General features: G+C 42.6%; 1 protein-coding gene across 2 annotated transcripts in view; it reads right to left on the reverse strand.

The window, feature by feature from the left end:
• Window positions 1–1,234: 1,234 nt before the first annotated feature.
• Cdc123 (cell division cycle 123) overlaps window positions 1,235–25,118 on the reverse strand; it is a 39,771-nt gene continuing 15,887 nt past the window's right edge. For both annotated transcript variants that reach the window (XM_031359358.1, XM_031359359.1), the window contains 9 exons: window positions 22,848–22,943; window positions 20,950–21,056; window positions 16,573–16,621; window positions 14,319–14,394; window positions 11,962–12,084; window positions 11,028–11,056; window positions 4,716–4,844; window positions 2,011–2,148; window positions 1,235–1,454 (listed from right to left, as the gene is read on the reverse strand). In XM_031359358.1, coding sequence (XP_031215218.1) covers window positions 1,428–1,454; window positions 2,011–2,148; window positions 4,716–4,844; window positions 11,028–11,056; window positions 11,962–12,084; window positions 14,319–14,394; window positions 16,573–16,621; window positions 20,950–21,056; window positions 22,848–22,943 — 774 coding nt within the window. In that variant the 3' untranslated portion in view covers window positions 1,235–1,427. The remainder of the gene's footprint in view (window positions 1,455–2,010; window positions 2,149–4,715; window positions 4,845–11,027; window positions 11,057–11,961; window positions 12,085–14,318; window positions 14,395–16,572; window positions 16,622–20,949; window positions 21,057–22,847; window positions 22,944–25,118) is intronic.

Consider the following 25,118-nt stretch of genomic DNA (forward strand, 5'->3'; position numbering starts at 1 on the left):
GAGTCCAAAGCAGATTAGAGCTCCTTTAGGGAAGAAGAGAATTACTAAAATGATGAACTTTTAATAATGATGCTATCAACTTCAAGAGGCTAGTATATTTTTTAAAAAGCTAAAGTACAATTAAGAATGATACTTTCAATAATATGTGACATGACATATGAAAGATGTCTTGGTGGCTTGATAGTGAGAAATGTCTTACATGTCCTTGTAGTTCCATATCCAAGCTAAAGTCAAACTCAAAGGAAATTATAGGGGAATTCTCAATTCAAGAAAAATATTTCCCATTCTAATTAGTTTCCTATACTAAAATATTCTATTTTTACATGGAAAAGTAAAGGATAATCCATTTTATTTCATTTTAAATTTTGCTTACTGTGTCTGTGTATGTGTGTGTCCTCATGACATGGATGTGAACGCAGGATGGAAGTCAGGAAGTCAGAGACCACACCCAGGAGTCTGTTCCCTCCTCAAGGCTTCCGAGGGGTCAAACTCAGGTCCTTAGGCTCTCTCACCACCCCTTTAGTCACCACACCAAGTTCCATGTTTCATCACGGCATCATCATTCATACATATCATTACACCTCGCTCTCAAGTCGTCCCCTCCCCAGTGCCCTAGGCACCCCCTCCACCCTCACCCTCTACCCCACCCCAACCTAAGCTGCTCCCTTTCTTTCCTTCAGTGCTCATGTCTGCTCTCCCTTCACATGACATCCACTACCATCTCCCTTCACACTTCATTTAAGCTCTCTCCCTCCTCTCATGACATCCTATTTCTGTAAATCAGAAATGTGACCACCTACATGGCAGGTTAAAAATAGAAACAAAGAAATATAGATAGATCTAAATAGAATGAACCAGAGAGCAAGCATTTCATAGAAAGTTATTTTATTTTCAGAACAGTATGTGTCGTAGTTAGGGTTTTACTGCTGTGAACAGACACCACAAACAAGACAACTCTCATAAGGACAACATTTAATTGGGGTTGACTTACAGGTTCAGAGGTTCAGTCCATTATCAATGTGGGAGCATGGCAGCATCCAGGCAGGCATGGTGCAGGAGCTGAGAGGTCTACATCTTCATCTGAAGGCTGCTGGCAGAATACTGACTTCCAGGCAGCTAGGATGAGGGTCTTATAGCCCACACCCACAGTGACACACCTACTCCAACAAGGCCACATCTTCTAATAGTGCCACTCCCTGGCCCAAACATATACAAACCAGCACAGTATGCTTCCTTATGTTTAAGATCTATTTATTATGTTATTTTTTTTAACAAGTATCAAAGGTCCTCCATCTTTCTCCAGGTAAATATACATGAATATAAAAGCCAATGATTTTGCACCCTGCCCACCTCTCTGCACCCAGTTGTGTTCTATGTGAGGCCTCTGACGTAGCTGTTTCCCTCTTGACTTGTTCTCCAATCAGCACTCAGTCATCCTCTTGTTGATTTCTTTTCTGTCAAAGAAAAGCAAGAATATGTTGAAGCAGCATATTCTAACTGGTCACTGTTTCTCTCAGGAAGTGAAACTCTCTAAAGACCTTCAAAAAAGATGTGGCTAGAAATGACGGAAAAGCAATCTCTAAGTAGCTTGATATGCTGGCTGATGAGCTTGAACACCTGGCTCCTAGGTGACAACCCTCAAGTGTCTGAATACTTTCTTCTCTTTACTACATAGGTGCGCACAAGCCCACATTCACAACTACCGTGTGGTAGTAGAAGAGGGTAGACCTTCGAGCCCCCGACAACATACATACTTCAAAGCTAGTAGAATGCAGATTTTTCTAAATGACTATGTGTCATAAAATTACCTTCTGTCATCCTGATGATAAATTATTCCTTCAGCTCAATAGCTCCTATTTATGTATAAAATGGCCTAACTCCTTCATTGCCTCTTTAATCTATAATCATCAAATAAAGGTCCAGGGGCTTGAGGACCGAAAGGAAGTGTCCCAAAGCACTTGAACCCCAGCTTGAAAGGATGACCAGCATATAAACTTCCATATACTTTACCAGCTTAAGGAAATCTATGAGCTTGTGAGCATCCTCCCCGGTGGACAGGTCTACGAAGTCCTTGGGCAGCCCGTAGCTCAGATAGGGGCTGGGCTGCACTGTGACTTCACTGTTTGTACAACGAAAGGCCGGAGAATCCTTTGCAAACAGAACAGGAAAGTCTGTCATTTTGTTGTTTCAGGTCTATTTTCCAAACTAAAAGAATGACAACAGTACATACAGTTCCAATGCCATTGTTCTGTACCAGAGCAGGAAGAAAACCAAAAAAGGCACCAGGAATTTAAAACAATTCTACACACTCATGAGAAATGAATACAAGCCTTTCAAAGTAGTGTTTCCTGGAGAGAGGCGGGTCTCTAAGGGCTGCCTGTGTACGACACCGTGTGCTGTGCCAAAGCTCCTCAGTAGACCAGAGCCCAGTGTTAGTCAGCTCTGTGCCCAAGCAACGCCACGTGCCAGAGCTCTGGACATATCCTTCTCTACAGGTGGGTTGTTGGGAGGTATGCTCCTGCAAGAACTCTGCAAGGCCAAATGAGTATTCTGACTTCCATAATCTTCTTATATTGCTCTTAGGTCATTATCTATGTGAGCTGCATGCAGCTTCACAGGTTACTTGTCACCCAAGCAATCCTTTAACATACTTGGCCAAGTCTTATATATGATATTCACATACTGCCTTATGCCAGATAGGACTCCAGAGATAGAAAGCCTTGGCTTTGGACTTCCCAGGTGGCAGAAATCTAGGTGAAGATGGTTGATGTCCAGCCGAGGAAGACAAGACAGGAACTAGAATACTTTGGGGCCAGGAAGCCCTAGAAAGCAGCCACATCTTTCACAGATAAACCAGTCATCTGACACACGTCATTGGCTGTGTGCTGGGGTTTGCTCTGGGAATGGAGAGTAAGTGGTGTGACTGGGAGACCACTAAATAAGTGAGCAAGAACATGAGCTAGACTGTGTCACACAGTGAGAAGAGTTACGGACACTCTGGGCAATTTACTAAGAAAGTGAACAACAAGGATGTCTTTAGAGGGGGAGACCTTGCTAAGGGACATCTGGGCTGCACTGAGCAGCCTTTAGAGACAGACTTCCAGCCGAGCTGGGCTTCTTAGGTTTCTGGTTTAGGGAAGTGTTCATCCCTGTGGTCCGGGAACAAGCAGGGTTCCGTGCTGCGGAACCAAGTGCTGTGAAGTTCCAACCACTAAGATTTACAAGTAAGTAAGAAACCATGTGCATGGAGATTAATCCTGTAAAGTCACTTCTGTTCAACAACTGTGTCTCTCCTATTTTCAATTTAATGGCTAACTTTACAACAGCAACAGTGACAAAATCCCTTCACTGGTTGACATGATTGACAAACATGAACATGGCTTGGCACCGTGCTAGCCTCTCAGAAATACCAAGGATAGGAGAGACACCATCCCTTGGAAACCTGAGTCTAATGCAGGAGGCAGTACACTAACAGGTACTAGAAATGGTTTGGTGAGGACTGCATTAGGTTAAGCATTGATCTGACTCAGAGGTGCAAAGGGCCCAGGACAGAGGAATGATGAAAATAATGGGAAGAGGAATGAAGTACAGCGTGCTCCTCATGAAGGCAAAAAAGTCAGAAAAGCAGAAACAGAGTGTGTATCTCTCCAGAGAAGAAATGGTGTAAGAGCAAGAAAGCGCCTACTGGGCATATCACTAAGAGAAGGGCTGTATGTCCCTCACCAGAGGTCAAAAGTCACTTGGGGTCCTTGCCAGGGCTAGGGCCTACAGAGTGAGTGGTAGGACAGAAGCTGGCTGCCAGAGGGCAGGAAAGCAGGCTGACAAAGTAAGGGCAGGTAGCAAGAGACAGGGAAGTGGCTGACGAGACGCAGCTCAGAAGCTCTACAGCTGTTCCATGGCTGGACTTAACTAGGGTTCCTGCCTGAGCAGGAGCCAGGAGGGTGTTCACTTGAGCAAAGGCAACTTAACTGCAGCTACCACTCAGTATGACTCTTCCTCTCCTGCAACCATGAGCTTTGCCTATAGCTCCTCAGGCAAGCACATATTATTTTGTTTAAGGGTAGAAAAGGGTAATATAAATTTATTTAGAGATAGGCTAGCTGTGAAGATGGGAGAAAGGAAGAGTGTAAAAACCATGCTTAAAGAGAAGAAATTCAGATGGGATCTACATGAACTTGGCTGAACCCCAATGGACAGGAGCAGACAGAAAAGAGGCTGAGAACTGGAGCCAGCTCAAGGCTTAGGGCAGGCAGGGTCAGCTCTGCAGACGACTGCGCTGAGTAGGTTCTGCTCTCTAGAGGAACCGAGAGGATCTGCTGAGAGGAAGGCAGGAATAATGGCTGGAAGAGGAGAGGAGCAGAGGGAAGTGGAGCCAGCCTGGGGCCAACTGAGATGAAAGCTGGCCGGGGACCATCATCATAAAAGCAGAGGTGACATTGTGAAGAGACAGGCATGTTGCCACTGCTCTCTGTGCGGACTCAGCGAGGAGCAAGGACCAGAGAAGCTGTCGTGTGAATTTTGAGGGTGAAGGTTTTTCCAGGTGAGCATGACAGGGAGAGATAATAAAAGTAGAATAAGCAGTAAAAGTCAGGTCTCCAGGGAAGAGCCTGAGACATGTGGAAGGGCTAGCAAAGCTGTGTCTACTGATCCTAGTGGTCCAGGTCCTGACTATGTAGTCAAGGCAATGGTGAACAGATGGGAATGGCTGGTCTTACCTGCTCCTGAGCAATCCCTTCATTGACATCACCGTGTAGGTTGTTCTCGGATGTTAGCTCTTCCCAAGTAAACAACAGTGAGTCTGTGACCTCCCCAAATGGATTAAAGTCAATCAGCCACACCTTCCCCTAGTACAGACAAAATAAAACAAACAGAAAATAAATAAACAAACCCAGCTAAGTATAAAATAAAAGCAAACACAACCTATGCTCTCTTATTTAAAAAGCATTTTCCACTCAGGAGGCAAAGGCAGGTAGACTTCCGTGAGTTCAAGGCCAGCCTGGTATACAGAGTGAGTTCCAGGACAGCCAGGGCTGTTACACAGAGAAACCCTGTCTCAACAAAACAAAACAAAATGAAAGGCATTTTCCTATATTTTCCCTTATAGACCACCCATGAAGCATGTATTCTGTGTGTATGAAAGAACTTGAAAGCATATGAAGGGAAGATGAAAATGATTCTATCAACCTCTGAAAGGGCTTTCTTGTCTTCAGAAACAGCCTGCGAGGCACTCTCCTAAGGGAGAGTGCTCCCCCTGTTTATCTGAGCTGAGTCAGAAGGCCTCAGTGGGAAGTGTCAGTATAGACCTATCTGAACTTGGAATGTGAGCAATCCTAGGAAATAAGAACCAGTGCATTTGATTGCAGAGCCACTTAGAACATACAGTGGACATGTCTCCTTGACATTTTAATCTTTGTTCTTCTGGTTTACGCCTCTACCCCCACCCCTCCAACCTGTGTGTGTGTGTGTGTGTGTGTGTGTGTGTGTGTGTGTGTGTGTGTGTGTGTATACAAATGTGGACATGACAAAGGAGAATGCTGAGACAGCATTTTAATCTAGGCTAAAACACAGTTTTAGAGGAGATGCCTTAATAGGTCTTGCTTTAGAAATATCCAACCAATGGCATGGAGCCATTTCAATTTTTCACCATGTGTCACATGAGTAAGGTTTCTATTTTATATAATCCCCAAGAGAAATCCTATGGGTTTTTCTTGCCACTTGAGTCATTTGCACACACCAGTCTGGCACCCACTTCTATATTCTTAGACTATGTGAAATAATACTAAAGAATACTAGCCACTGGTCAACCTGGCATAATGCAAGATTTGTTTAGGGAGCTATTAGTAGGATGTCTAGAAAAAGACAAAATTGGATTCACACTGCAACAGGTAAGTGAACAAACACCAATGAGATCAAAGAGAAATCACAAAGCAAGAGATCAAACTACAGGAGCTTGAGGATGGTGATTAATATCTGTAATCCACAGCAGTCAGGAAACTGAGGCAGGATGGCCTTGAGATCAAGGCCAGACTGAGCTACTTGGAAAGGTCTTGTCTTAAAACAAAACAAAATCCCCAAACCAAAAACCTCCCCCGATATAACCCAGCAATATTCTGTATATAAGACAACTAAACATGAAAGCATTAGAAACAATGAGTAATTCTCAAAACAAACCCAAGCCTGAAGCACTATTAATAATAGATAAAATATATAATGAAAAACATACAAAAGCCCAATTAGTATTAGGAATAGAGAAGGGCCCTTCTTAATGGTGAGATTTCGATGGAAATGATCTGTTTTGGCTCATCTCAACTGTCAACTTGATGGGAACCAGGTGCCCAAGAGACTGGGGAGACTCACTTCAGTGGATACTGCTGAGGCGTGTCCACAGAGGACTCCTACGAAAGCCAGCTCCTGAAGGGGCAGACCCACCCACAATACTAACTGCACACAAGCTCCAAAGAATAGGGCCCTCAAGGGGAAGAACAAACAGAAGTCCACCAGTACCACTCTGCTCCACTGCCCCCTTCTCTGATGTCTCATGCTCCAAAGACTCACAGTGATGGGGCCTAGTGGCCATGGTCAGAAACCTCTGAAACAGTGAGCCAAAACCCACATTTCCTCCCTTTATTTATATTGTGTTTCATCAAAATAGAATTAGTGCTATCTAAAAACGCGACTTCAAAGTATATTACTTAGACACCAAAGGATTTTAACAGACATGGTTGGCCAATAACTAATAAATCAAGTAGCCAAAAAAAATTGGGAAAGATTTTTTTCCATGTGATAAGGTCTACATATAAAAAAACAAAGAGCACAAAGAGCCCCTGCCGGTATTGCTTATCTGTATTTCTATCCTTCCCCAAAAATGTGATTGATCTGAAAGGGATGCACATTTCCTTCCAAAGCTACATATTGCAACAAGCCTGCAGATTCATGCATCTGCAGAACATGGCACACACTGGCCTCCTTCGGCATGAACAAGTTACAAAGCCAAACTTACAATTGCAAGACTCAAAATTAAACAACATTCTGTCCAGAAAGCAATGAAACAAGTTAACAGCAACTCAAGTCACAGTGAGAAGACTAGAAAGGAACAAAATTGATTTTCTAAGACTCTAAAATAAGAGGCAGATGGATCTCTGTGAATTCCAGGCCAACTTGCTCTACACTGTGAGTTCTGGGATAGCTAGAGCTATGTAGTGAAACCCCGCGCCACCCCCCCAGCCCCGTCTGTTTCTCTATCTCTCTCTGTCTCTCTCCCTCTCTCTCTCACACACACACAGAATGTAAATAAGGATTTTAAATTCTAGCCATACACCATCACCCCCAAGGAAGCTTCAGAAACCTTACCCAGTGCCCATCCTAGACTCACAGAATGGGTGGACCACCAAGCTGACGTGCACAGAACAGTTAAGACTCTACAGACCTGAACCAAGTTGCCCAATCACAATAAAAACAGACGCATCAAAGTGTCACCAGATACAAACACTTCAGTTATATGTCACAAACCAAACTTACAGACACGAGTTAGCTTTCTACAAGAATAGCCACAAAATAATATATTCAAGAAAGTGTCTAGCAAACTCTGATACACATACCATTGAGTAAATGCAAATGAGTTTTACAATATGGTCTACATCTCTGAACAGAAACCGTCAGCATGTTTAGACTGGCGTGCTTCTCACTTTTAAAAATGTAACTCGCTTTAGATCTGCAGGATCTCAGCTACCATTATGTACATACTCATCCAACTTCACTTTAATTCCTCAACTCTTTTCCAGGCTAAACAGCTGCCTCTACCTGTCAGCCCCACTGAGTCAGCGATCAGGACATTTGCCAGGGATATGAGGCAGCTTGGCAGGTTCCAACCTTTTCAACTGCCAATATGAAGAAACTGGTTTAGTATCTACACAACTAGGCAGATAACACTTACCTCCCAGCATTATACAGATGGAGATACAGAAGTAAATGATGATAAAAGCCTTCTGGGAAAGGAGCATGTTCTAGACAGAAGGCTGGCTTTACCCTGTCCTAACTGCCTAGCTGCTGCCTGCTGCAGGCCATTCCTCACAAACACTTACATGTCTGCAAGTTTCACATCAGGATAAATTCCTCCACTGTTCAAGGTGATCTTGTTTGATGCTTCCTGTGGGCAGTACAGCAGCCAGCACAGCACAGACACACAGCTGGCCGTGTGAGTGATCTGCCAGTATCTTTAGTAAGAGGCAGAGAAGCGACTCCTGCCTGCGGGATCAGACGTCTGTCTATAGATGAACTCACCCCTACTTCCTAGTCTTCTGAGGTTTCTTTCCACCCAGCTGAACTTTCCCAAGCATCATTCCTTGTCTCTACCTCTGTTCGTCTACCTTTTTATTTGTGTTTGTGATTGTGTGCGTGTGTGATATGTGTTCACATGTGTCTTCAGAGAAGCTTCAGTGAGACTCTACCTCTCACCAGCCAGAAGTACAAGGATGACAAGCACTGGCAAGGACTTGGGGAACAGAAGTCCTCGTGTACTGTGGGGAGGAAGGTAAGCTAGTCTAGAACATGGAAATGCCTTATAAAGTTAAACAGGCTCCTGGGAAGGCTCAGCCTTTGAAGGCACTTGCGACAAACCTGATGACCTGGGCTTGATCCCTGGAACCCACATGGTGGGTTCAGAAGTACAATCAAGTCCATGTTCTCACACAATCAGTGTAAATAAATAGATAAAAACAGACGCACCCTATGACCCAGCATCTCAGTTCTTGGGCATACGTCCAAAGACGTGAATATCTGAAAGAAACACTGCCCCCCAATCTTAATTTCAACACTACTCATAACAACCTGGAAGTACAGACAGCCTGTCAATCAGCTGATAAATAGATAAAGAAAATGTGGTCCGAACACACAACAGAACTCTTGAGCAATACAAAACACTGCTATCTAGTACTTTGAGGCAATGTGGATGAACTGGGAAGCCTTATGTAAGGGAATTACTCCAGGAAAAGGGCAAGTACCCATGATCTCATTCATATGTGAGCTCATCCGGGGACCTTCCACACCCAGGGACCTTCCACATCCAGGGACCTTCCACACCCAGAGACCTTCCACAGGTCAAGAGTAGAAAGGCAGCTACCAGGGGCTGGTGTGGGGAGGGGCATGGCAAGTTGATCAATAGTTAGTAAAGAAGAATGAGAAGTTCTGATATGCTACAGCACAGAAGGGAGACCACTGGAGCCTCCAGCATTTTACTGCTGGAATAGGATACTGTCGCCTCCAACGTCTCTGGTCACATTTATACCTATCCTGGAGCAGTGACCACAGGCTGCAGGCTGAGAATGCCTGCTACACAATGATGGTGTGCTGTCAGTTCAATGAACTCAGCACAGTGAAATGGGATAATTTTGAATGTTCTTACCATAAAGGAATGACAAATATTTGAGTAGAAACTCTTTTGGTAGGGGCTGGAGAGATAGCTCAGTGGTTAAGAGCATCGACTGCTCTTCCTGAGCAGTCCTGAGTTGAAATCCCAGCAACCACATGGTTGCTCAAAACCATCTCATAGAGATCTGACGCCCTCTTCTGAAGTGTCTGAAGACAGCTACAGTGTACTTACATATAATACAAAAATAAATCTTTAAACAAAAAAACAGTCTGTAATGCCAGTTCTAGCTGATCCAATAGATAAGTGGATCAGACCTAAATGAATGCATTCATTCATACACATAAAGTAAAAATAAATAAATCTAAAAAAAGTGAAAGAAAGAAAGAAAGAAAGAAAGAAAGAAAGAAAGAAAGAAAGAAAGAGAGAAAGAAAGAAACTCTTTGGTTCTCACATGAATGGGACCATGTGGTATTGTCCTGTGCCTGGATTAGTTCACTTACTTAAGGCTCTCTAGAACTAAACATTACACGATGCCGACATGGATGTGAAGCATGAAGTTCATATGTGTTTTATGTTTTTATGTATTAGATAACAAATAAATTTAAGTTAAAAATGTTAATCTGGGGCTAGGAAGGTAACTCAGTTGGTAAAGTGTTTGCCTCATCTACCTGGGAACCCCAGAAACAACAGAAAAAATGTTAGGCATGGTTGTTACACATTTGTACCCCAGCACTGGAGGGGAGTCAGGAAGAGCCCTGAAGCTCACTGAGCAGCCCACTTTATTTAACTGACGAGCTCCAGGCCAATCAGAGTGGCTGCTTTAGGGGAGACAGCAACGTTTCTGAGGATGACGCATGGAGTTGTCCTCTGGCTATGTGCACAGCCCACACGAGTATACACACTCACGTACAGTCTTCCCACATGAATATGAATATAAACACACACTCAAGAAGTTTAAATGATAAATCTATTAAAGGGAAAAAATAAAAATAAATGTAAACAAATTTACATCTGTGCTTCAGCAAGTCACACAACTTGGCCAACTTGAGAAGACGTAAGCATCAAATGACAAACTCCTGCTCTTAAGTGTACAGCGGATTCTCTTCAGCAGGCCCAGATCTCCCAAAAAAGTGTGAAGGACAGAAGTGGCCACTTATTCACTTGTTCTAGCGCTAGTCCTATATTTAGGGAACACCCTGTAATTCTATCACACAGGAGGCAAAAGCAATAGGGTCATGAGTTCAAAACCAACCTGGTTTATATAACAAATTCCATTTGGGTGCACACCTTCAATCCCAGTACTCAGGAAGCAGAGTCAGGAGCATCTCTGAGTTTGAGGAAAGCCTGGTCTACAAAGTGAGTTTCAGGACAGAAAGGGCTACACAGAAAAACTCTGTGTTGAAAACCAAAACAAATAAAAGATAACAAAAAACAAACAACAAACAAATAAATTCCAGGCTAGCCGGAGCTAAATTCACAAAAACAAGCACAGTGGATTTATTCATGCTGGGTGTGCTACCACAAGGAATAATCTTACATTGTGAATTTCAAAGACTTCAGCTGAGAACACATTTTCCAGCACTAGACCCTTCCTAAATTTAACGGCTGTACACTGTGCTCACCACTCCTGGCTGTAAAGCAAGCTAACTATAGTACTTACCCTACTGTCTCTGTATATATCGAACACAACTGTAAGGAAGAAAAAACTCAGTTACTAATACGCAAATGCTTTTATAATTTAAATCTCTTTTTGAAAATTCAAGTATACTTTATTATTAAACACAGCAGAATATAATTAGCTGTGAACACTTATGGTGACCCACACTCCTTAGCACTGGGGAAACTAAGGCAAGAGGATGGCTGCAGGGTCAAGGCCAGCTTAAACCACAGTGGGATCAAGGCCAGTTGGACTACAATGTAAGGCTCTGCCTAACACAATAAATAACAGACTTACTGATGAAATAAAAGTCTAACTGTAATGATTCCTCATGCTTAAAAACCCAAACCAAGCAGCAACATCGTCTGAACCAGTTGTTTGCATGGGCAGAGGAAGCTGTCACAAGACTAACATCAGTGAAAGGAACTCTCATCACACACGTGAGGTGTGCAATGAGTACAGTCTCATAAGAAAGCACAGAATGTAATCATGAGACAGCACAGTTCATCTTTTTAAATTAAACATGCTATGGAATCCAGTCTTGGCAAGTAGAAAAGACATAAGTCATAGGTTTAGTTCTATGCTATTTGAAAATTCTCTTACATACCACAAATTTTTAGTTCCTCAAAACAACCCCCAGTTGTTTGCTCTGCAGTTGCTACTGTCTCGGAGAACAGGCAGAAGCTAAGAGCAGCACTCTGCTCTCCACGCACAGATCTGGTGAAACGCACCAACATCTCAAAGCATGGGCAGAAGTGCCCTGGCACTGAATGATATTATCTAATTAAATGGAGTGAAATGAGCACAAGTCACCAGCGACAGCAATGGTGACATAAGAAAGCGCTAGGGTGCAGGACTTTGAGCTGAGTCTTGAAGGCAGACCACAGAGGCTGAGGCTCAGCGCCCTTTGCCAGGTCTCACAATGGCAAGTACTCACAGTCTTCATCCAAGAATTTATACTGTAGGTGTTCCTTGAAAAAGTCTTGAATGCATCTGCAAATGTCTTCTTTTTGCTTAGAAATATGATCATAGTATTGCGTGTAGTCCCTCTGAGAAATACCTGACAAGAAAACATTCCGTCGCTGTTACTATACAATACCTGAAAACACCAATTAACATAATTTACCATCGTGATCAAGGTATTGAAGCGGGCCAGACAACCACACAAGTGAACACAGCAGCTCAAACCAAATGACTCAGCTACAAAGGTCTGTGGATAGGTGCATCTTAGGCTTCATACTGCCACACACTTAATTTTGAAAGTTTTTATTTAGCAGGGTGGAAAGGATTCAGTCACAAAAAGGCTTGCTTAGTAAAACCTCCAAGCGGTAATTCTAACCGAGCGTATGCACGCACCTGCTGCTTTCATGGTTAAAGCTAGTCTCTTCAAATCCATAGCCTCTTCCAGGTGAGGGTGGGAACATGTAAAAGAGCCCCCACACACACACCTGCCTGTCATGATCACACCGCACGTCACAAAAGCAGCCTGTGTTCCTTGCTGGGGAACGTGATTGGTCCTCAGAACCTGATCTTTCAAACTGTTGTAAGGAAAGGCTTCTGAGCCCCTAGTCACATACCCAAGTCTCCCTCTGAGCCCCTAGTCACATACCCAAGTCTCCCTCTGAGCCCCTAGTCACATACCCAAGTTTCCCTCTGAGCCCCTAGTCACATACCCAAGTCTCCCTCTGAGCCCCTAGTCACATACCCAAGTCTCCCTCTGAGCCCCTAGTCACATACCCAAGTCTCCCTCTGAGGCCCTAGTCACATACCCAAGTCTCCCTCCTTAGCATGCCTAAGCTATAGAATATGCAACAGTCTAACACCTATGTTTATCTTAGTTATAAGAATAAATGTCAACATTACATCCAATAAGAACTGGTGAGCTGATCCTCAATTACATGTCCCTTGGTCAACAAATTTTACTTTACAGGAAACATACACTGGAAACATTTTAAAAGAAGAACTTATCTTCAGCCTTAGCCTGAGGAAGAGATAGCTAACAGGGTAGTAACATCAAAGGTAAGAAGACAAGAACTATAATTGCTTGTCTCATGTATTTTCTTTTGCTCATGTAGTAAACAATGCCCTAATAACAGGAAGCTTGTAGGGCCTGGAGAGATGCCTCAGTTAAGAGTATACAGTCTCACAGCAGACCTGAGCTTGGTTCCCAGCACCCACATTAAGACATTTTATGACACACTGCAGCTTCAACACTAGGCAAATCCAATACTTCTGGCCTACATGGACATCTGCACATACCCCAACACAGACACACACATATGCACAAGTAAATAAAATAAATCTTTAAAAAAGGGAAGATTGTTAAAACCTAGCTTTTGATGTTGATTTTACAATAAGCACTTTACTGCCAGTAAAACAAAACTTTCTAACAAGAAACAGGTTATTACACTGGTTGAGAATGGTAAAGCTGTCCCTCCATCTCTAGAGTCCAGACAGGATCAACAGCGCCACCTTCCTGTGTGGAGACTAACATGGGCTCAGGACCCTTAGTAACACAGAACCTCAGACTCAAGGCCAAACCAAGTTCTAATTACTGAAGTTACTTCCATCAAAAGCATGCCTTTTCTCCTTTGGTTATTTTACTTTTCAATGAAACATGACCACTGTATGTGTTTATGAAGTAGTGTGACGTTCTGATACATATATGATCAAAATAATGATAAAAATATATTCACACAATGAAATATAACTCAACCATAAAAATGAAATTCTAAAATTTATAAGAGCTATCTCTCTCTTTTATTTTTTTTTATTTTTTTCTTTTTTTTTAAGATTTATTTATTATGTGTAAGTACACTGTAGCTGTCATCAGACACACCAGAAGAGGGCATCTGATCTCATTACAGATGGTTATGAGCCATTATGTGGTTTATGGGATTTGAACTCAGGACCTCCGGAAGAGCAGTCAGTGCTCTTAACTGCTGAGCCATCTCTCCAGCCCCTATCTCTCTCTTTTAAAAATAAAGTTTATTATTTGCTTGTTTAATGTGCATGGGTACACATGAGTGTGTGAGGGGCACACACCTTTGATTAAGCAAGTGCACCTGGTGGTCAAAGAGTGGGAGTTAGTTCTCTGCTACACACGGGCTCCAAGACTGGCCTCAGGTTATCAGGCCTTGCCAGCAATCCTCCTTCAAGGAGGATTCAAGCCTTTCAAAGGCTGTTTTAGGGAAGGAGCTGTAACAGACCACTTACCTAGCATGCACCAGGGTCTGGGCTCACTTCCTGGAGACACTTACACATTAATTACCTTCAAGGACTAGAAGAACTCACCAATAAGCTTGTTTTCTTTAACAAAACATCGGAATTCAGCCCCAGGTATTAATTCACACCATTTTCGGAGAACAAGCTGAAGACAAGGAATAAATATAACAGAAGTATATGAGAAGATCCTTTCATATGAAGACCTTATTATAATGATTGCCATTAAAAGTGGTTTTGTGATAAAGAGGCCACCTAAAACAGGAGATGTGACAGGAAATGCAACCATGTCAAAATTGTGGTTTAGGTTTGGCTAAGTGGTTGAGCACTTGCTTAAGAAGCTCAGAGGCCGAGGACCATCCCAGCCAATGCATATTCATCATTTTGAGAGACTACATACAGATAAAGAAGTCAAATCTCACCACCACTGAGTCACAAGCTGCCCTGCTGCTAGTATACTGTATGCCTCTTGAAGAGTGTCTGTCTTGTCTGCCTGCCTGCCTGCCTGTCTGTCTTCTCAGCACTGTGGTCCTGGGTTCAGTTGGCAGCACATCTGTTTGTAAAGCTTTAAGATGGTGTATATCTTAAAGACAGAGACTATTTCTGAGAGCCTCGGTCTCCCTCTTCTCTCCTACCCTCCTTCTCTCCCTCTTTCAAGAAAGGGAAGGACCAAATGTTATCACTGAGGTCTTAGCTGGGTAGTGGTTCCTCAATTTTTGTGGTAATAATTTCCTCCTCTTAAAGAAAAGCAAGTTTTTTATTAAATGACTTAAGACTTCCAAATGCATTAAGTTCATCCTTTATTGCTGTGAGCTCTGGGCCAAACCTTGCAAATGTGGTATTTTAAAAACATGACAAGGGGCTAGGGAGATGGTTCTGTAGTTAAAAGCACTTGGTGCTGTTGCAGAGAACTGGGTTCAATCCCCAGCATCCCTGTGTTGGCCTACAACCTCCTGTAACTCCAGTACTAGGGGGATCTGATACCCTCTTCTGATCTCTGTGGGCACCTAGCACACACACAGACATGTTTGTAAACACTCATACATAAAATAAACAAATCAAGCATATTAAAAACAAACAAAAACTCTGTGAGCCTCAAACTAAAATATTATCAATTCTTATGTATTAAAAGTCAATCCTGGGGTGTAAGTGTGTAATATGGCCATGGTCATTTTTAATCTAGCAACAATTTAAGCAACTGTGGTACACTAACAGTAAGTAACACACACCAGTTGGCTTTTAAAGTACAAAATGGTAAAGCCGTTCTCCTTGCCCAGTTCTTCTGTTGTCTTCGGAAGCAACCGGAGCTTTCTGGTTCCTGTTTGTCTTTGTAGAAGTGGTCCAGGAATATGTAAGTGTACAGCAGATGGGAACAGTTCTAAATACACAGACGGAAGCTTATGCTACATGGAACTTTGCTTGCAACTGTCTTCACTGTAATTACTTGAGGAACATCACTTCCCTAACTTTAACTCGAGTGTCTTGCCATGCTGCTCCTGCATCACACAGTAGAGGACTGTGTATAGTATATATGTCCTAGTATATAGTCTATAAATAGTGCATTTTCTTTTTCTTCCTGTAGTAGTTTGAGTAAGAATGGCCCCGATGGGCTCATAGATTTGAATGCTTGGTCACCAGGGAGTGACCCTATTAGGAGGTATGGTCTTATTGGAAGAAGTGTGTCATTTGAGGCCCAGTGCGCGCTCTCTCTCTCTCTCTCTCTCTCTCTCTCTCTCTCTCTCTCTCTCTCTCTCTCTCTCTCTCTCTCTCTCTCTCTCTCTTCCTGCTGCCTGTCCATCTGGATGTAGAACTCTCAGCTACCTTTCCAGCACCATGTGTGCTGCATGCCTCCATGCTTCCTGCCATGCTTCCTGCCATGATGAAAATGGACTGAACCTCTGAAACTGTAAGCCAGCCCTAATTAAATGTTTCTTTTATAGGAGTTTCTATGGCCACAGTGTCTCTTCATAGCAATAGAACACTGACTAAGACACTCCCCACCCCACCCTCTCTTTCATTTGAGAATAGAGTCTCAGTGTTCGACTTTGACTGGCCTGAAAGTTGCTTTGTCGACCAGCCTGGTCTTGAATTCAGCGATCTGCCTGCCTCTTCTGAGATTAAAGACATGCACCAACATACTCCACCATGCCCCAACTAAATAATATATATTCTTCTATATGTATGACAAATTTCTTAAATGTAAAATTTAATGGTTTTATGTCCCCAGAGAAATTAGACTAAAATTTTTCATTTACAAATAAGCAGCACTATCCCCCGAACTTTGTCCAGGATTCTCAAAATTATAAAGATGAAAAAAGTTGCTTACCTCGTATTCTATACAAGGATCTGGAGAATCATCATTACAATGAATAAATCTTTGGAGAGAAAAAAATGCAATTATTTTTTGTTAATTTATGCAGACATCTTCATAAACAATATATGGTTTGATTCCACAGAAAGTATCCAGAAACAAAGGACTAGTGCAAATCCAGTGTACAGTTATTAAGCATTGGTGTTGAGTACTATGCAATCTTCAAAACAGCACAAGCAGCTCATATAACCTTCATTTTTTGGTCAATGGGCAAAGAATCTAAAATTCAAAAAAGTCCAAGCTTGGCAAATAAACTAGGACTCTACACACCTCAGGCTGTCCAGCTCACAGTCAGCAGGCTGCATACTGTCCTATGCCATTGGCTCTGCCACCAAGAGCCTTGCAACGTGGCTACACTCCACCTTCAATGAAGGTAAGATGGCACGCCACTATCCACCTTAGTGCTCACCCTGACGATGAGCCAGCTCACTGAGGACTGCTCCATGGACAGTAGCTTGGCCACCGAAAGCCACAATGGCCGCCATTTCCAAAAGACGTTGAACAGAACAATCCAACCCTCCATTAAGCACCCCTCTAAGGACTGTTTCATGGACAATAAAATACAGTATTATAAAATGTCCATCTGTGCCAAGCACTGGACCAGGCACCAGGACCACAAAATCACCTATGACTCCAACATCCTTTTAGAGCATGATAGAGGAAGCTAGCAGGTACACAGATCATTTCAGAACACTATGGAGAGTAAAATAAAATACTCTGATATAACAAATGAGGAAGCAAGTGGCTGGCTGTCGTGTGTGGGAGGGAGAGGAGGAAGTAGAAAGGGGATGCACTGCAAGGCAAAAGGAAACATCACAGCAGGACAGGGATGTGAAAGACAAGTGCTGTCAGTGATGAGGATGGGTGAACATTGTGGACACAAGCGCTGGTTACTTTGTGTCACTTTCACACAGACTAGAGCCACCTGAGAAGAGGGAGCGTAGTGAGAGCCTGCCTCCATCAGACTGGCCTGTGCACAGGTCCATGGGGCATTTTCTCTAACTTATGGTTGAGATGCGAGGGTCCAGTCCACTGTGGGCAGTGCTATCCCTGGGCAAATGGTTCTTGTATAAGAAAGCAAGCTGAGCAAGCCATGGTAGTCAGTAAGCAGTCCTCCATGGCCTCTGCTTTAGTTCCCACCTTAGCTTCCCTTGATAATGACTCTAAGCAGGAAGACGAAACAAAGCCTTTGCTTCCCCAAGTTGCTTTGGGTCTGTATTTTATCACAATAAAGAAGCAAAGCAAGGGGCTGGTGAGATGGCTCAGCCGGTAAGAGCACTGACTGCTCTTCCGAAGGTCGTGAGTTCAAATCCCAGCAACCACACGGTGGCTCACAACCACCCGTAATGAGATCTGACACCCTCTTCTGGTGCATCTGAAGACAGCTACAGTGTACTTAATTATAATAATAAATAAATCTTAAAAAAAAAAAAAAAAAGAACCAAAGCAAACCAGGACAAGGGGGAAGCCCAGGTGATGCAGCTCTCAACAGCTATTCATTTTTTATTTTTACTTTAACATTGACATGAATTATTGGAGATAGTTTGACAAAATAGGAGCAAAAAAAAGGAGAGTTATGAAATGGCTTGTACACGTGCATCACTTGTAATATATAATATACAATTGTGAAAACTGAGCGTGAAGAAAGCAAGAGCACTTCCCCTTTGTGGCTATTATGGTTGGAAGTGAGATGTCCCTCCAGCTCTTAGCGCAGGAACTTTAGCAGTGGGGGTAAGTGTTTGAAGTCTCTGCTTCCCGGGCACCATGAGGTAGGCACCTCTCTGCCATAATGCTCTGCCTCACTGTGGGCACACAGGCATGAGGCCAGCACTCCTGTGATTAAGGCCCATGAGCTGTGAGCTGAACTAGACCTTCCTCCTGTTTTGTCACACTAGTAAGGATTCAGCTAACACAGATGTGCTTGGAAAAGAGCACATCTACCAATGAAAGACAGAAATTCTCAGGCACAGAAAAGTGTTTTTAAGGCTGTCTTGAAGGTGTCGGGTAGTTAGGTATTGAGGTTCATGCTTAGCAAGCATGAAGCCTTGCGTCCAGTTTGAGGAAGGGGAGCATCGAGTCATTCAAACACAAACCCAAGTGTAAAAGCTTTTACCTCACTGAATGTGTGGCATGTTGGCACTCTGCAATCGTTTATGTTTTTACATTGCAAACAGCAGTAATTGTGGTTTACTTGACTGCCTAAAATCCAGAGAAAGCAGACTTCTATAGCCACTAATAACTGGGAACCAAATGATATAATCTACAACATACTTAAAAGGAAGGTACACAGTGTACTTAATTAAGCTGCCAGTGGCCTTTCTGTTTTTACAGTAGCAAATGTTTATATGTGCCGTGTACTACTGAGGTAACAAATGCAAAAGAAGCATTCAGTCAGAAGGTACACTATGTCTCTCATGGATGGAGGTGCTAGAATTCTTATTAAAACTCTTGGGTTAAGTTTAGTGGGTAGGCACAGAGAGGCTGGGGGTTAGGGGGAGAGGAAAAAGAAAGAGAAATACACAATACATATACTGACAAGACTTTAGCCTCGAGCAGTATCTGTGTTGAAAAAGAAAACAAAATCTACCATTAATCAAAATTTCTTTCCATAAGAAAGTTGGGAAACTTCTGTTTTAATACACCTACTACTCAGAGGTGCTACCCGAGGACTTCATTTCCCTTAAAAGCAAAAGTCCCTTGCTTCAAACTCAACTAAGGTATGTTACCCAAAGGAGCTATACTTCAAAACTAACTCCACCCCTAGTGCCAGAGATTCAGGAAGGACTGCCATACTCAGCTTTATGTGGGTCTTGAGGACCCACACTCAGGTCCCCATGCCTGTGCTTCACCGACTAATCCATCTCCCTGGCCTCAATTTAAAAAAAATGCTTCTCTATTCCTACACATACCAATTCCTCCCTTGGTTAGTCATCATATTACTACTTAAAAATAAATACATTTTAATGCACATTTGTATTCTACCACCCTATCTCATTATTTTTAACTGGTTTAACATTTATGTAATTTTTAAATGAGTGGTTTCAGAACACATGTGGCGTCGGAGGCTATAGCTGTAAGTGTTTTCTTCTGCAGATAATTAACCAGGTTAGACAAGTGTGTCCACGAAGGAGAGGGTGCTGCTGCTCAGACCACAGAGGCTGGAGAGAAAGGCCACTAGGAACCTGTCCAGGAGCTCAGATGAGCAGAAAATGGGCCAACTTGATCACAAGTAACAACAGGGGAAGAAAAGCTGTAAGATTACAACAATGAGTGTCACACTAAACAAGGCTTTATTATATGGAAGAAAACTTAAAGCATGGGTGGAAAACTAAGGTCAGACTTTGAGCAAGAAGAGAATCCACATTTTGGTGGTATAGCCTTTCTATCAAGCAGATGCCATTTCTTTAGATTTTTCAACTATCAGTAGAAAGGGAAAGATAAGCGTGAAGTAAGGGCAATTAAAAGTACCATAAATCTTTTCTCCAAAGAGGCCAAACGCTCTATTTTAAACTCATGGCACCAGTGTCTAGTAGCAAACATAACCTCCAGAGCAGCATGAACAACTGGCTCCCACTCCTGAAGTTTAACTGGAGAGTTGGCTCATTGGTTATGAGCACTGGCTAATCTTCCAGAGGACGCAGGTTCAATTCCCAGCACCCCTAGCAGCAGGCAATATTTCCAACTCCAGGTTCAGGGATCCGATGCCTTCTTCTAGATTCCAAAGTCACCAGGCATGCATGTGGCACACAGACATACATGTGTAAACAAAAAGCCAGATACATAAAGCAAACAAAAAAGTCCCAAATTAAAGAAAAGGGGGCAGGTGGGCTGGCAAAATGGCTCAGGAGGTAGAGGCACTTGGTACCAAACCTGAATCCAGACAGTTGTCCTCTAACCTCCACGTTCTCTGTGGCACTTGTACAAACACACATACAAAATAAAAATATGTGAAAAATTGAAATAATCCTTACATAGAAAGAAGCAGGAATATTTACATTATATCTATAAATTAAAAGAAGCCTAGAATATATACAACTGCTTATGTAGCTAGCTCACCATGCTTTCCTGTTTTTCTTCATCAGTAGTTATTAATTTCACTTTTCTATTATACACATACTTGAATTTTATAACAGGAAAAATTACCAAAATGTTTACTATATCCTGACGGTTAGGAATATCCATTGTATAGCATTTATTTAAAAGAAAAAGAAAAGTTTGCTCTAATACTCATTTGAGGGTCATGAAGCACCTCATGATGCAGAACTGTTAGAGTGCAGCCCTAGAGAGAGTGGAATGTCACCAATGGGAAGCAGCTACTCACAAGACACTTACGGCTGTGTGAAGTCTCTAGTGATGAAGTCAGAACTCTTGAAAAGCAGGAAGATGTCACTGAGGGCCTTACACTTCAGAGAACTGTTCATTGCTATCCAGTATGCATCCTAAACAATAAACATGGACGAGTCACAACACAGCCTGCAAGTGCAGCTTAGGCACACAAATGAGAGCGATCACGCACAGCCCCTCCAGGGTTTAAAGAAAACAGCTGAGGAAACCAATCGAGCTGACAGATGCCAAATTACACTGCTCAACAAGAAGAGCATGATCAGCCCATGCTAGACACTCAGTTGTGTACACCAAGGAACAAGATGGCTCAGCAAGCAAAGGCACTTCCCACCAGCCTGGACCACTGAGTGCAGTATCTGGGCCACACATGGGAGAAGAGAACCACGCCCACAAACTGTCCTCTGGCCTCCAAAAATGCACACACAAAACAAGCAAGTGTAGTGTTTTTCACAAAAAATTGTAGTTATGCACATTGAGATAGGAGGGCCCACGCATTTTAGACCAGGCCCAAATACTTTCCAAGGTTTTTCACACTAGACGGAAGGACGGAGGGTTAAGGAAGTCACACAGGCCAACATAAAGATTCAAGTGGTGAAGGCTCAGCCACTCTCCAACAAGCACCTGAATTTGGATGCTCAGGCCAGTCAGGACCTGTTCATCTGATCAGGAAGGAAGGAAGTCAAATAGTTTCACCTCGCAACCTAGAGCAGGAGCTGCACTGGACATGTGGGCAGAAAGTAACCAGGTTCAGTGCAGTGTGATGAAGTCACACTTCTATAGACAGACCAGACACAGGCTAAAATACACACTGAAAAACACCAGTAGTTATCAAAACTGTCCAGTTATCCATACTGCATGGAAGGCGGCACTGGTGCAAACAAGCCATTCCATAAACAAATGAACAGGTGCATAAGGAATTTGCAACCAGAAATAATCTTCCTATCTTACTAAGTGGAAACAAAGAAAATTTAAAACATTATTCATGTAGATGAAAAGTTGATTGAGAAACTAAAATTGTGTGTGAGTGTGTGTGTGTGTGTCTGTGTGTGTGTGTGTCTGTGCGTGCAAGGCAAGGTTAGATGATAGCTTTCAACACTCAGTTCTTTCCAACCTTGTGGGTCTTTGGAATAAACTCGGGTCATCTGGCTAGATGGCAGGCACTTTTACCCACTGAGCTAGCTCTCTGGGCCACCATATTTATTGTACTTCTCAATAGAGAAAATCTTGCTTAACTGAGTGGGTGAAGTTTTAAATAAAGCAGACTATAAACATACCCAGAGTTTTAATACAATTGGCAACACAAGACGTCAAACTGTTTTTTGGCAGAATGCACAGTATTTCATAGAAAGTACAAACAGCAAAATCAAAAGAATAAAACAACAGAGGAGGGCTGGCGAGATGGCTCAGTGGGTAAGAGCACTGGCTGCTCTTCCGAAAGTCATGAGTTCAAATCCCAGCAACCACATGGTGGCTCACAATCATCCATAATGAGATCTGCGGCCTCTTCTGGTGTGTCTGAAGACAGCTACAGCGTACCTATTTATAATAATAAGTAAATCTTTGGGCCAGAACGAACAGGGATTGAGCAAGCAGGGCCAATTGGAGCGAGTGGGGTTAACCAGAGCAAGCAGAGGTCCTAAAATTCAATTCCCAACAACCACATGAAGGTTCACAACCATTTGTACAGCTACAGTGTACTCATATACATAAAATAAATAAATAAATCTTCAAAAAAATAAGAGGAAAATATAATAATCTCAATAGTATTTTTCCTGAGATTAGGAATGTAATGGAAGGAACATTAGATCCTCTGAGGGACTATAAAATGAAATAAAGAACAAAACAAACAACTATTCAAATAGTGCGATTTCTTTATGTCTTCCTACCCTTGGGGCACTCCAGTTGAGCTTAGGGAAGACACTACCCCCCAGAGAATTGATAGCTTCTTGGACTTGAGTGTTGAACTCAGGAAACTCTGGTGCCTATAGAGACAAAGAACAAATCATCAGCAAGTCAACATCATTAAAGAGACAAAGAAATCATGATCAAATCGTAATGTTTTAGTTAGGGTATCAAAAACAGAATTACATATATTGCAAATTACTGTTCTTATTCCTGCTCTTAATTAAATAAAATCACCAAGAAAATTGTATTTACCAGAAAGAGAAATAAAATAATCAACCTCTTAAATGGTTCTTTACAAAACAATCAAACCCCACATCTCTGAAAATACAGATGTCACCAAGTACAGGGTACAGGAGGGAAAAAAAATCAGTGATTCTTTCTGAATACTTCCATAATGCCAGCATCTAAAGCCAAGTGTGATGGCATATGCCCTGCAATCCCACTACCTGGCAAACAGAGGCAGAAACTAGGAGCTCAAGACGTCCTTGACTCTAAAGCAAGTTCAAGGCCAATAGGCGCTCTCTATCTCTATCTGCTCTGTCTCTAACAGGTCTGGGCAAGGGTGGGAGCACTGGGAAAACGCAGTGGAGGTGTGTGCTTAGTGCAACAAGCATAAGGACCCAAGTTTAACCCCTCAGTACAAAAGCAGACATGGCTACCCATGCCTGTAACACTAGCATTCGAGGGCAGAGAGAAGCAGATTCCAAGAGCCCACTGGCCTGCCTCCCTAAGTGAAATGGCAGGCCCCAAGTTCACTGAGAGTCAAGGCAATGAGACAAAGAGCAACAGAGGGCGAGGCCCAGGATCTTCTTCTGGCTTCCAAAGACATGGCACGTACGTGTGTGCACACACACACACTCACACAGTGACTAGCGAGACAGAGCTAGTATTTTTTGGGAGAAGAGATGCTGGTGGAAAGTTGCCTATGCATATATTCAGGTTCTCAGAAATAAATCCCCATACTTAAAGGATCATCTATGTGAAAGGTTCACTGAAAATGAAAAATACCTGATGGATAAAATATACCTAAACACTACTATTTACAGGTAAGTTTTAATACAAAGTTAAAATGTCCTTTTCTTTTTGGTTGAGAGTTAGAAAAAGACATTTTTGAGTAAAAAATAATTCAAACAATCTAGTGTTTGCTTCAGCCAGGAAGTAACAGGAGTACTACTGTGGGAAGTACAGAGATACCGGGGGGTGTGCTTGGTTACCCACAGGCCCTGCTTAGGCAAGTCTCAAGGGGCTAGAAATGGACTTTGGGGAGGAAGAACACAAGGACAGTGACAAACTCTTCGTGGCATTACCAGACTGCAGCAGCCTCTAAAGAGGGGCTTGTTGCCCCCTACTGGGCAAATGCAGATTATGAAAAAAAATCTAATTAAAATTACCTACACAGTACAAAATCCAGATGACTCCTGTGGACTTTCAAGATCTAGCCCATGGAAGAGAGAAAAAAAAAAAACCCAAAAAACAAAAACAAGACAAAAAAACAAAAACAAACAAAAAAAAAAAACAAGGAGAAAAAGTAAGCTCTTAAAATTAAAAACAACTTAAAATTAGAAACAACTCATTGATCTGTAGCAAAGATTTGACCCTGGCCCAAAGCATGCCAGGCAGGCACTTTTAACACCAAGACACACTCTAAAAATGGTTAACTGTGAGCAAGACACTGCAGGCTGCTTAACAAGCTCTCAGTGACAGACTTGACAGACTGCCCCATCTCTCTTCCACTAGTCTAGCACCTACTCAGCTTAGACAAGTCATGAAGACCCCTCAATGAACAACTCAACTAGGAGTCCCCTTTTGCCTCTCTTGTCAAAAGGATGCAAATTACTTCCTCAAAATCACCAGAAGCTGCAGCCGCGGCAGACATAGAGCTTTGTCGATAAAAGGTACTTATCTAAGATCTGTATCAGCAGTGATTTCCATACGAGATACAACCCAGGCAGCAGAGCTGGCTCAATGGGTAAGCACACTGGGTTCGATTCCCAGAACCCACATACTGACTCCCAATTGTCTCTAACAGCAGTTCCAGGAGAACATATGCCTTCTTCTGGCCTCCACAGGTCCAGGCATGAATGTAGTACACAGACATACATGCAAACAAATTCCCATACGCAAAAAAAGTTAAAGTAATAATTGAAAGAGATACAATTACAAAGACAAATGGTTCCACTTCCCCACTCCACAAAGTGCTGCATGGAAGGGCTGCCACACTTCACACACTCCACAAAGTGCTGCATGGAAGG

Source organism: Mastomys coucha, unplaced genomic scaffold, assembly GCF_008632895.1.
Source record: "Mastomys coucha isolate ucsf_1 unplaced genomic scaffold, UCSF_Mcou_1 pScaffold7, whole genome shotgun sequence".
NCBI lineage: Eukaryota > Metazoa > Chordata > Mammalia > Rodentia > Muridae > Mastomys > Mastomys coucha.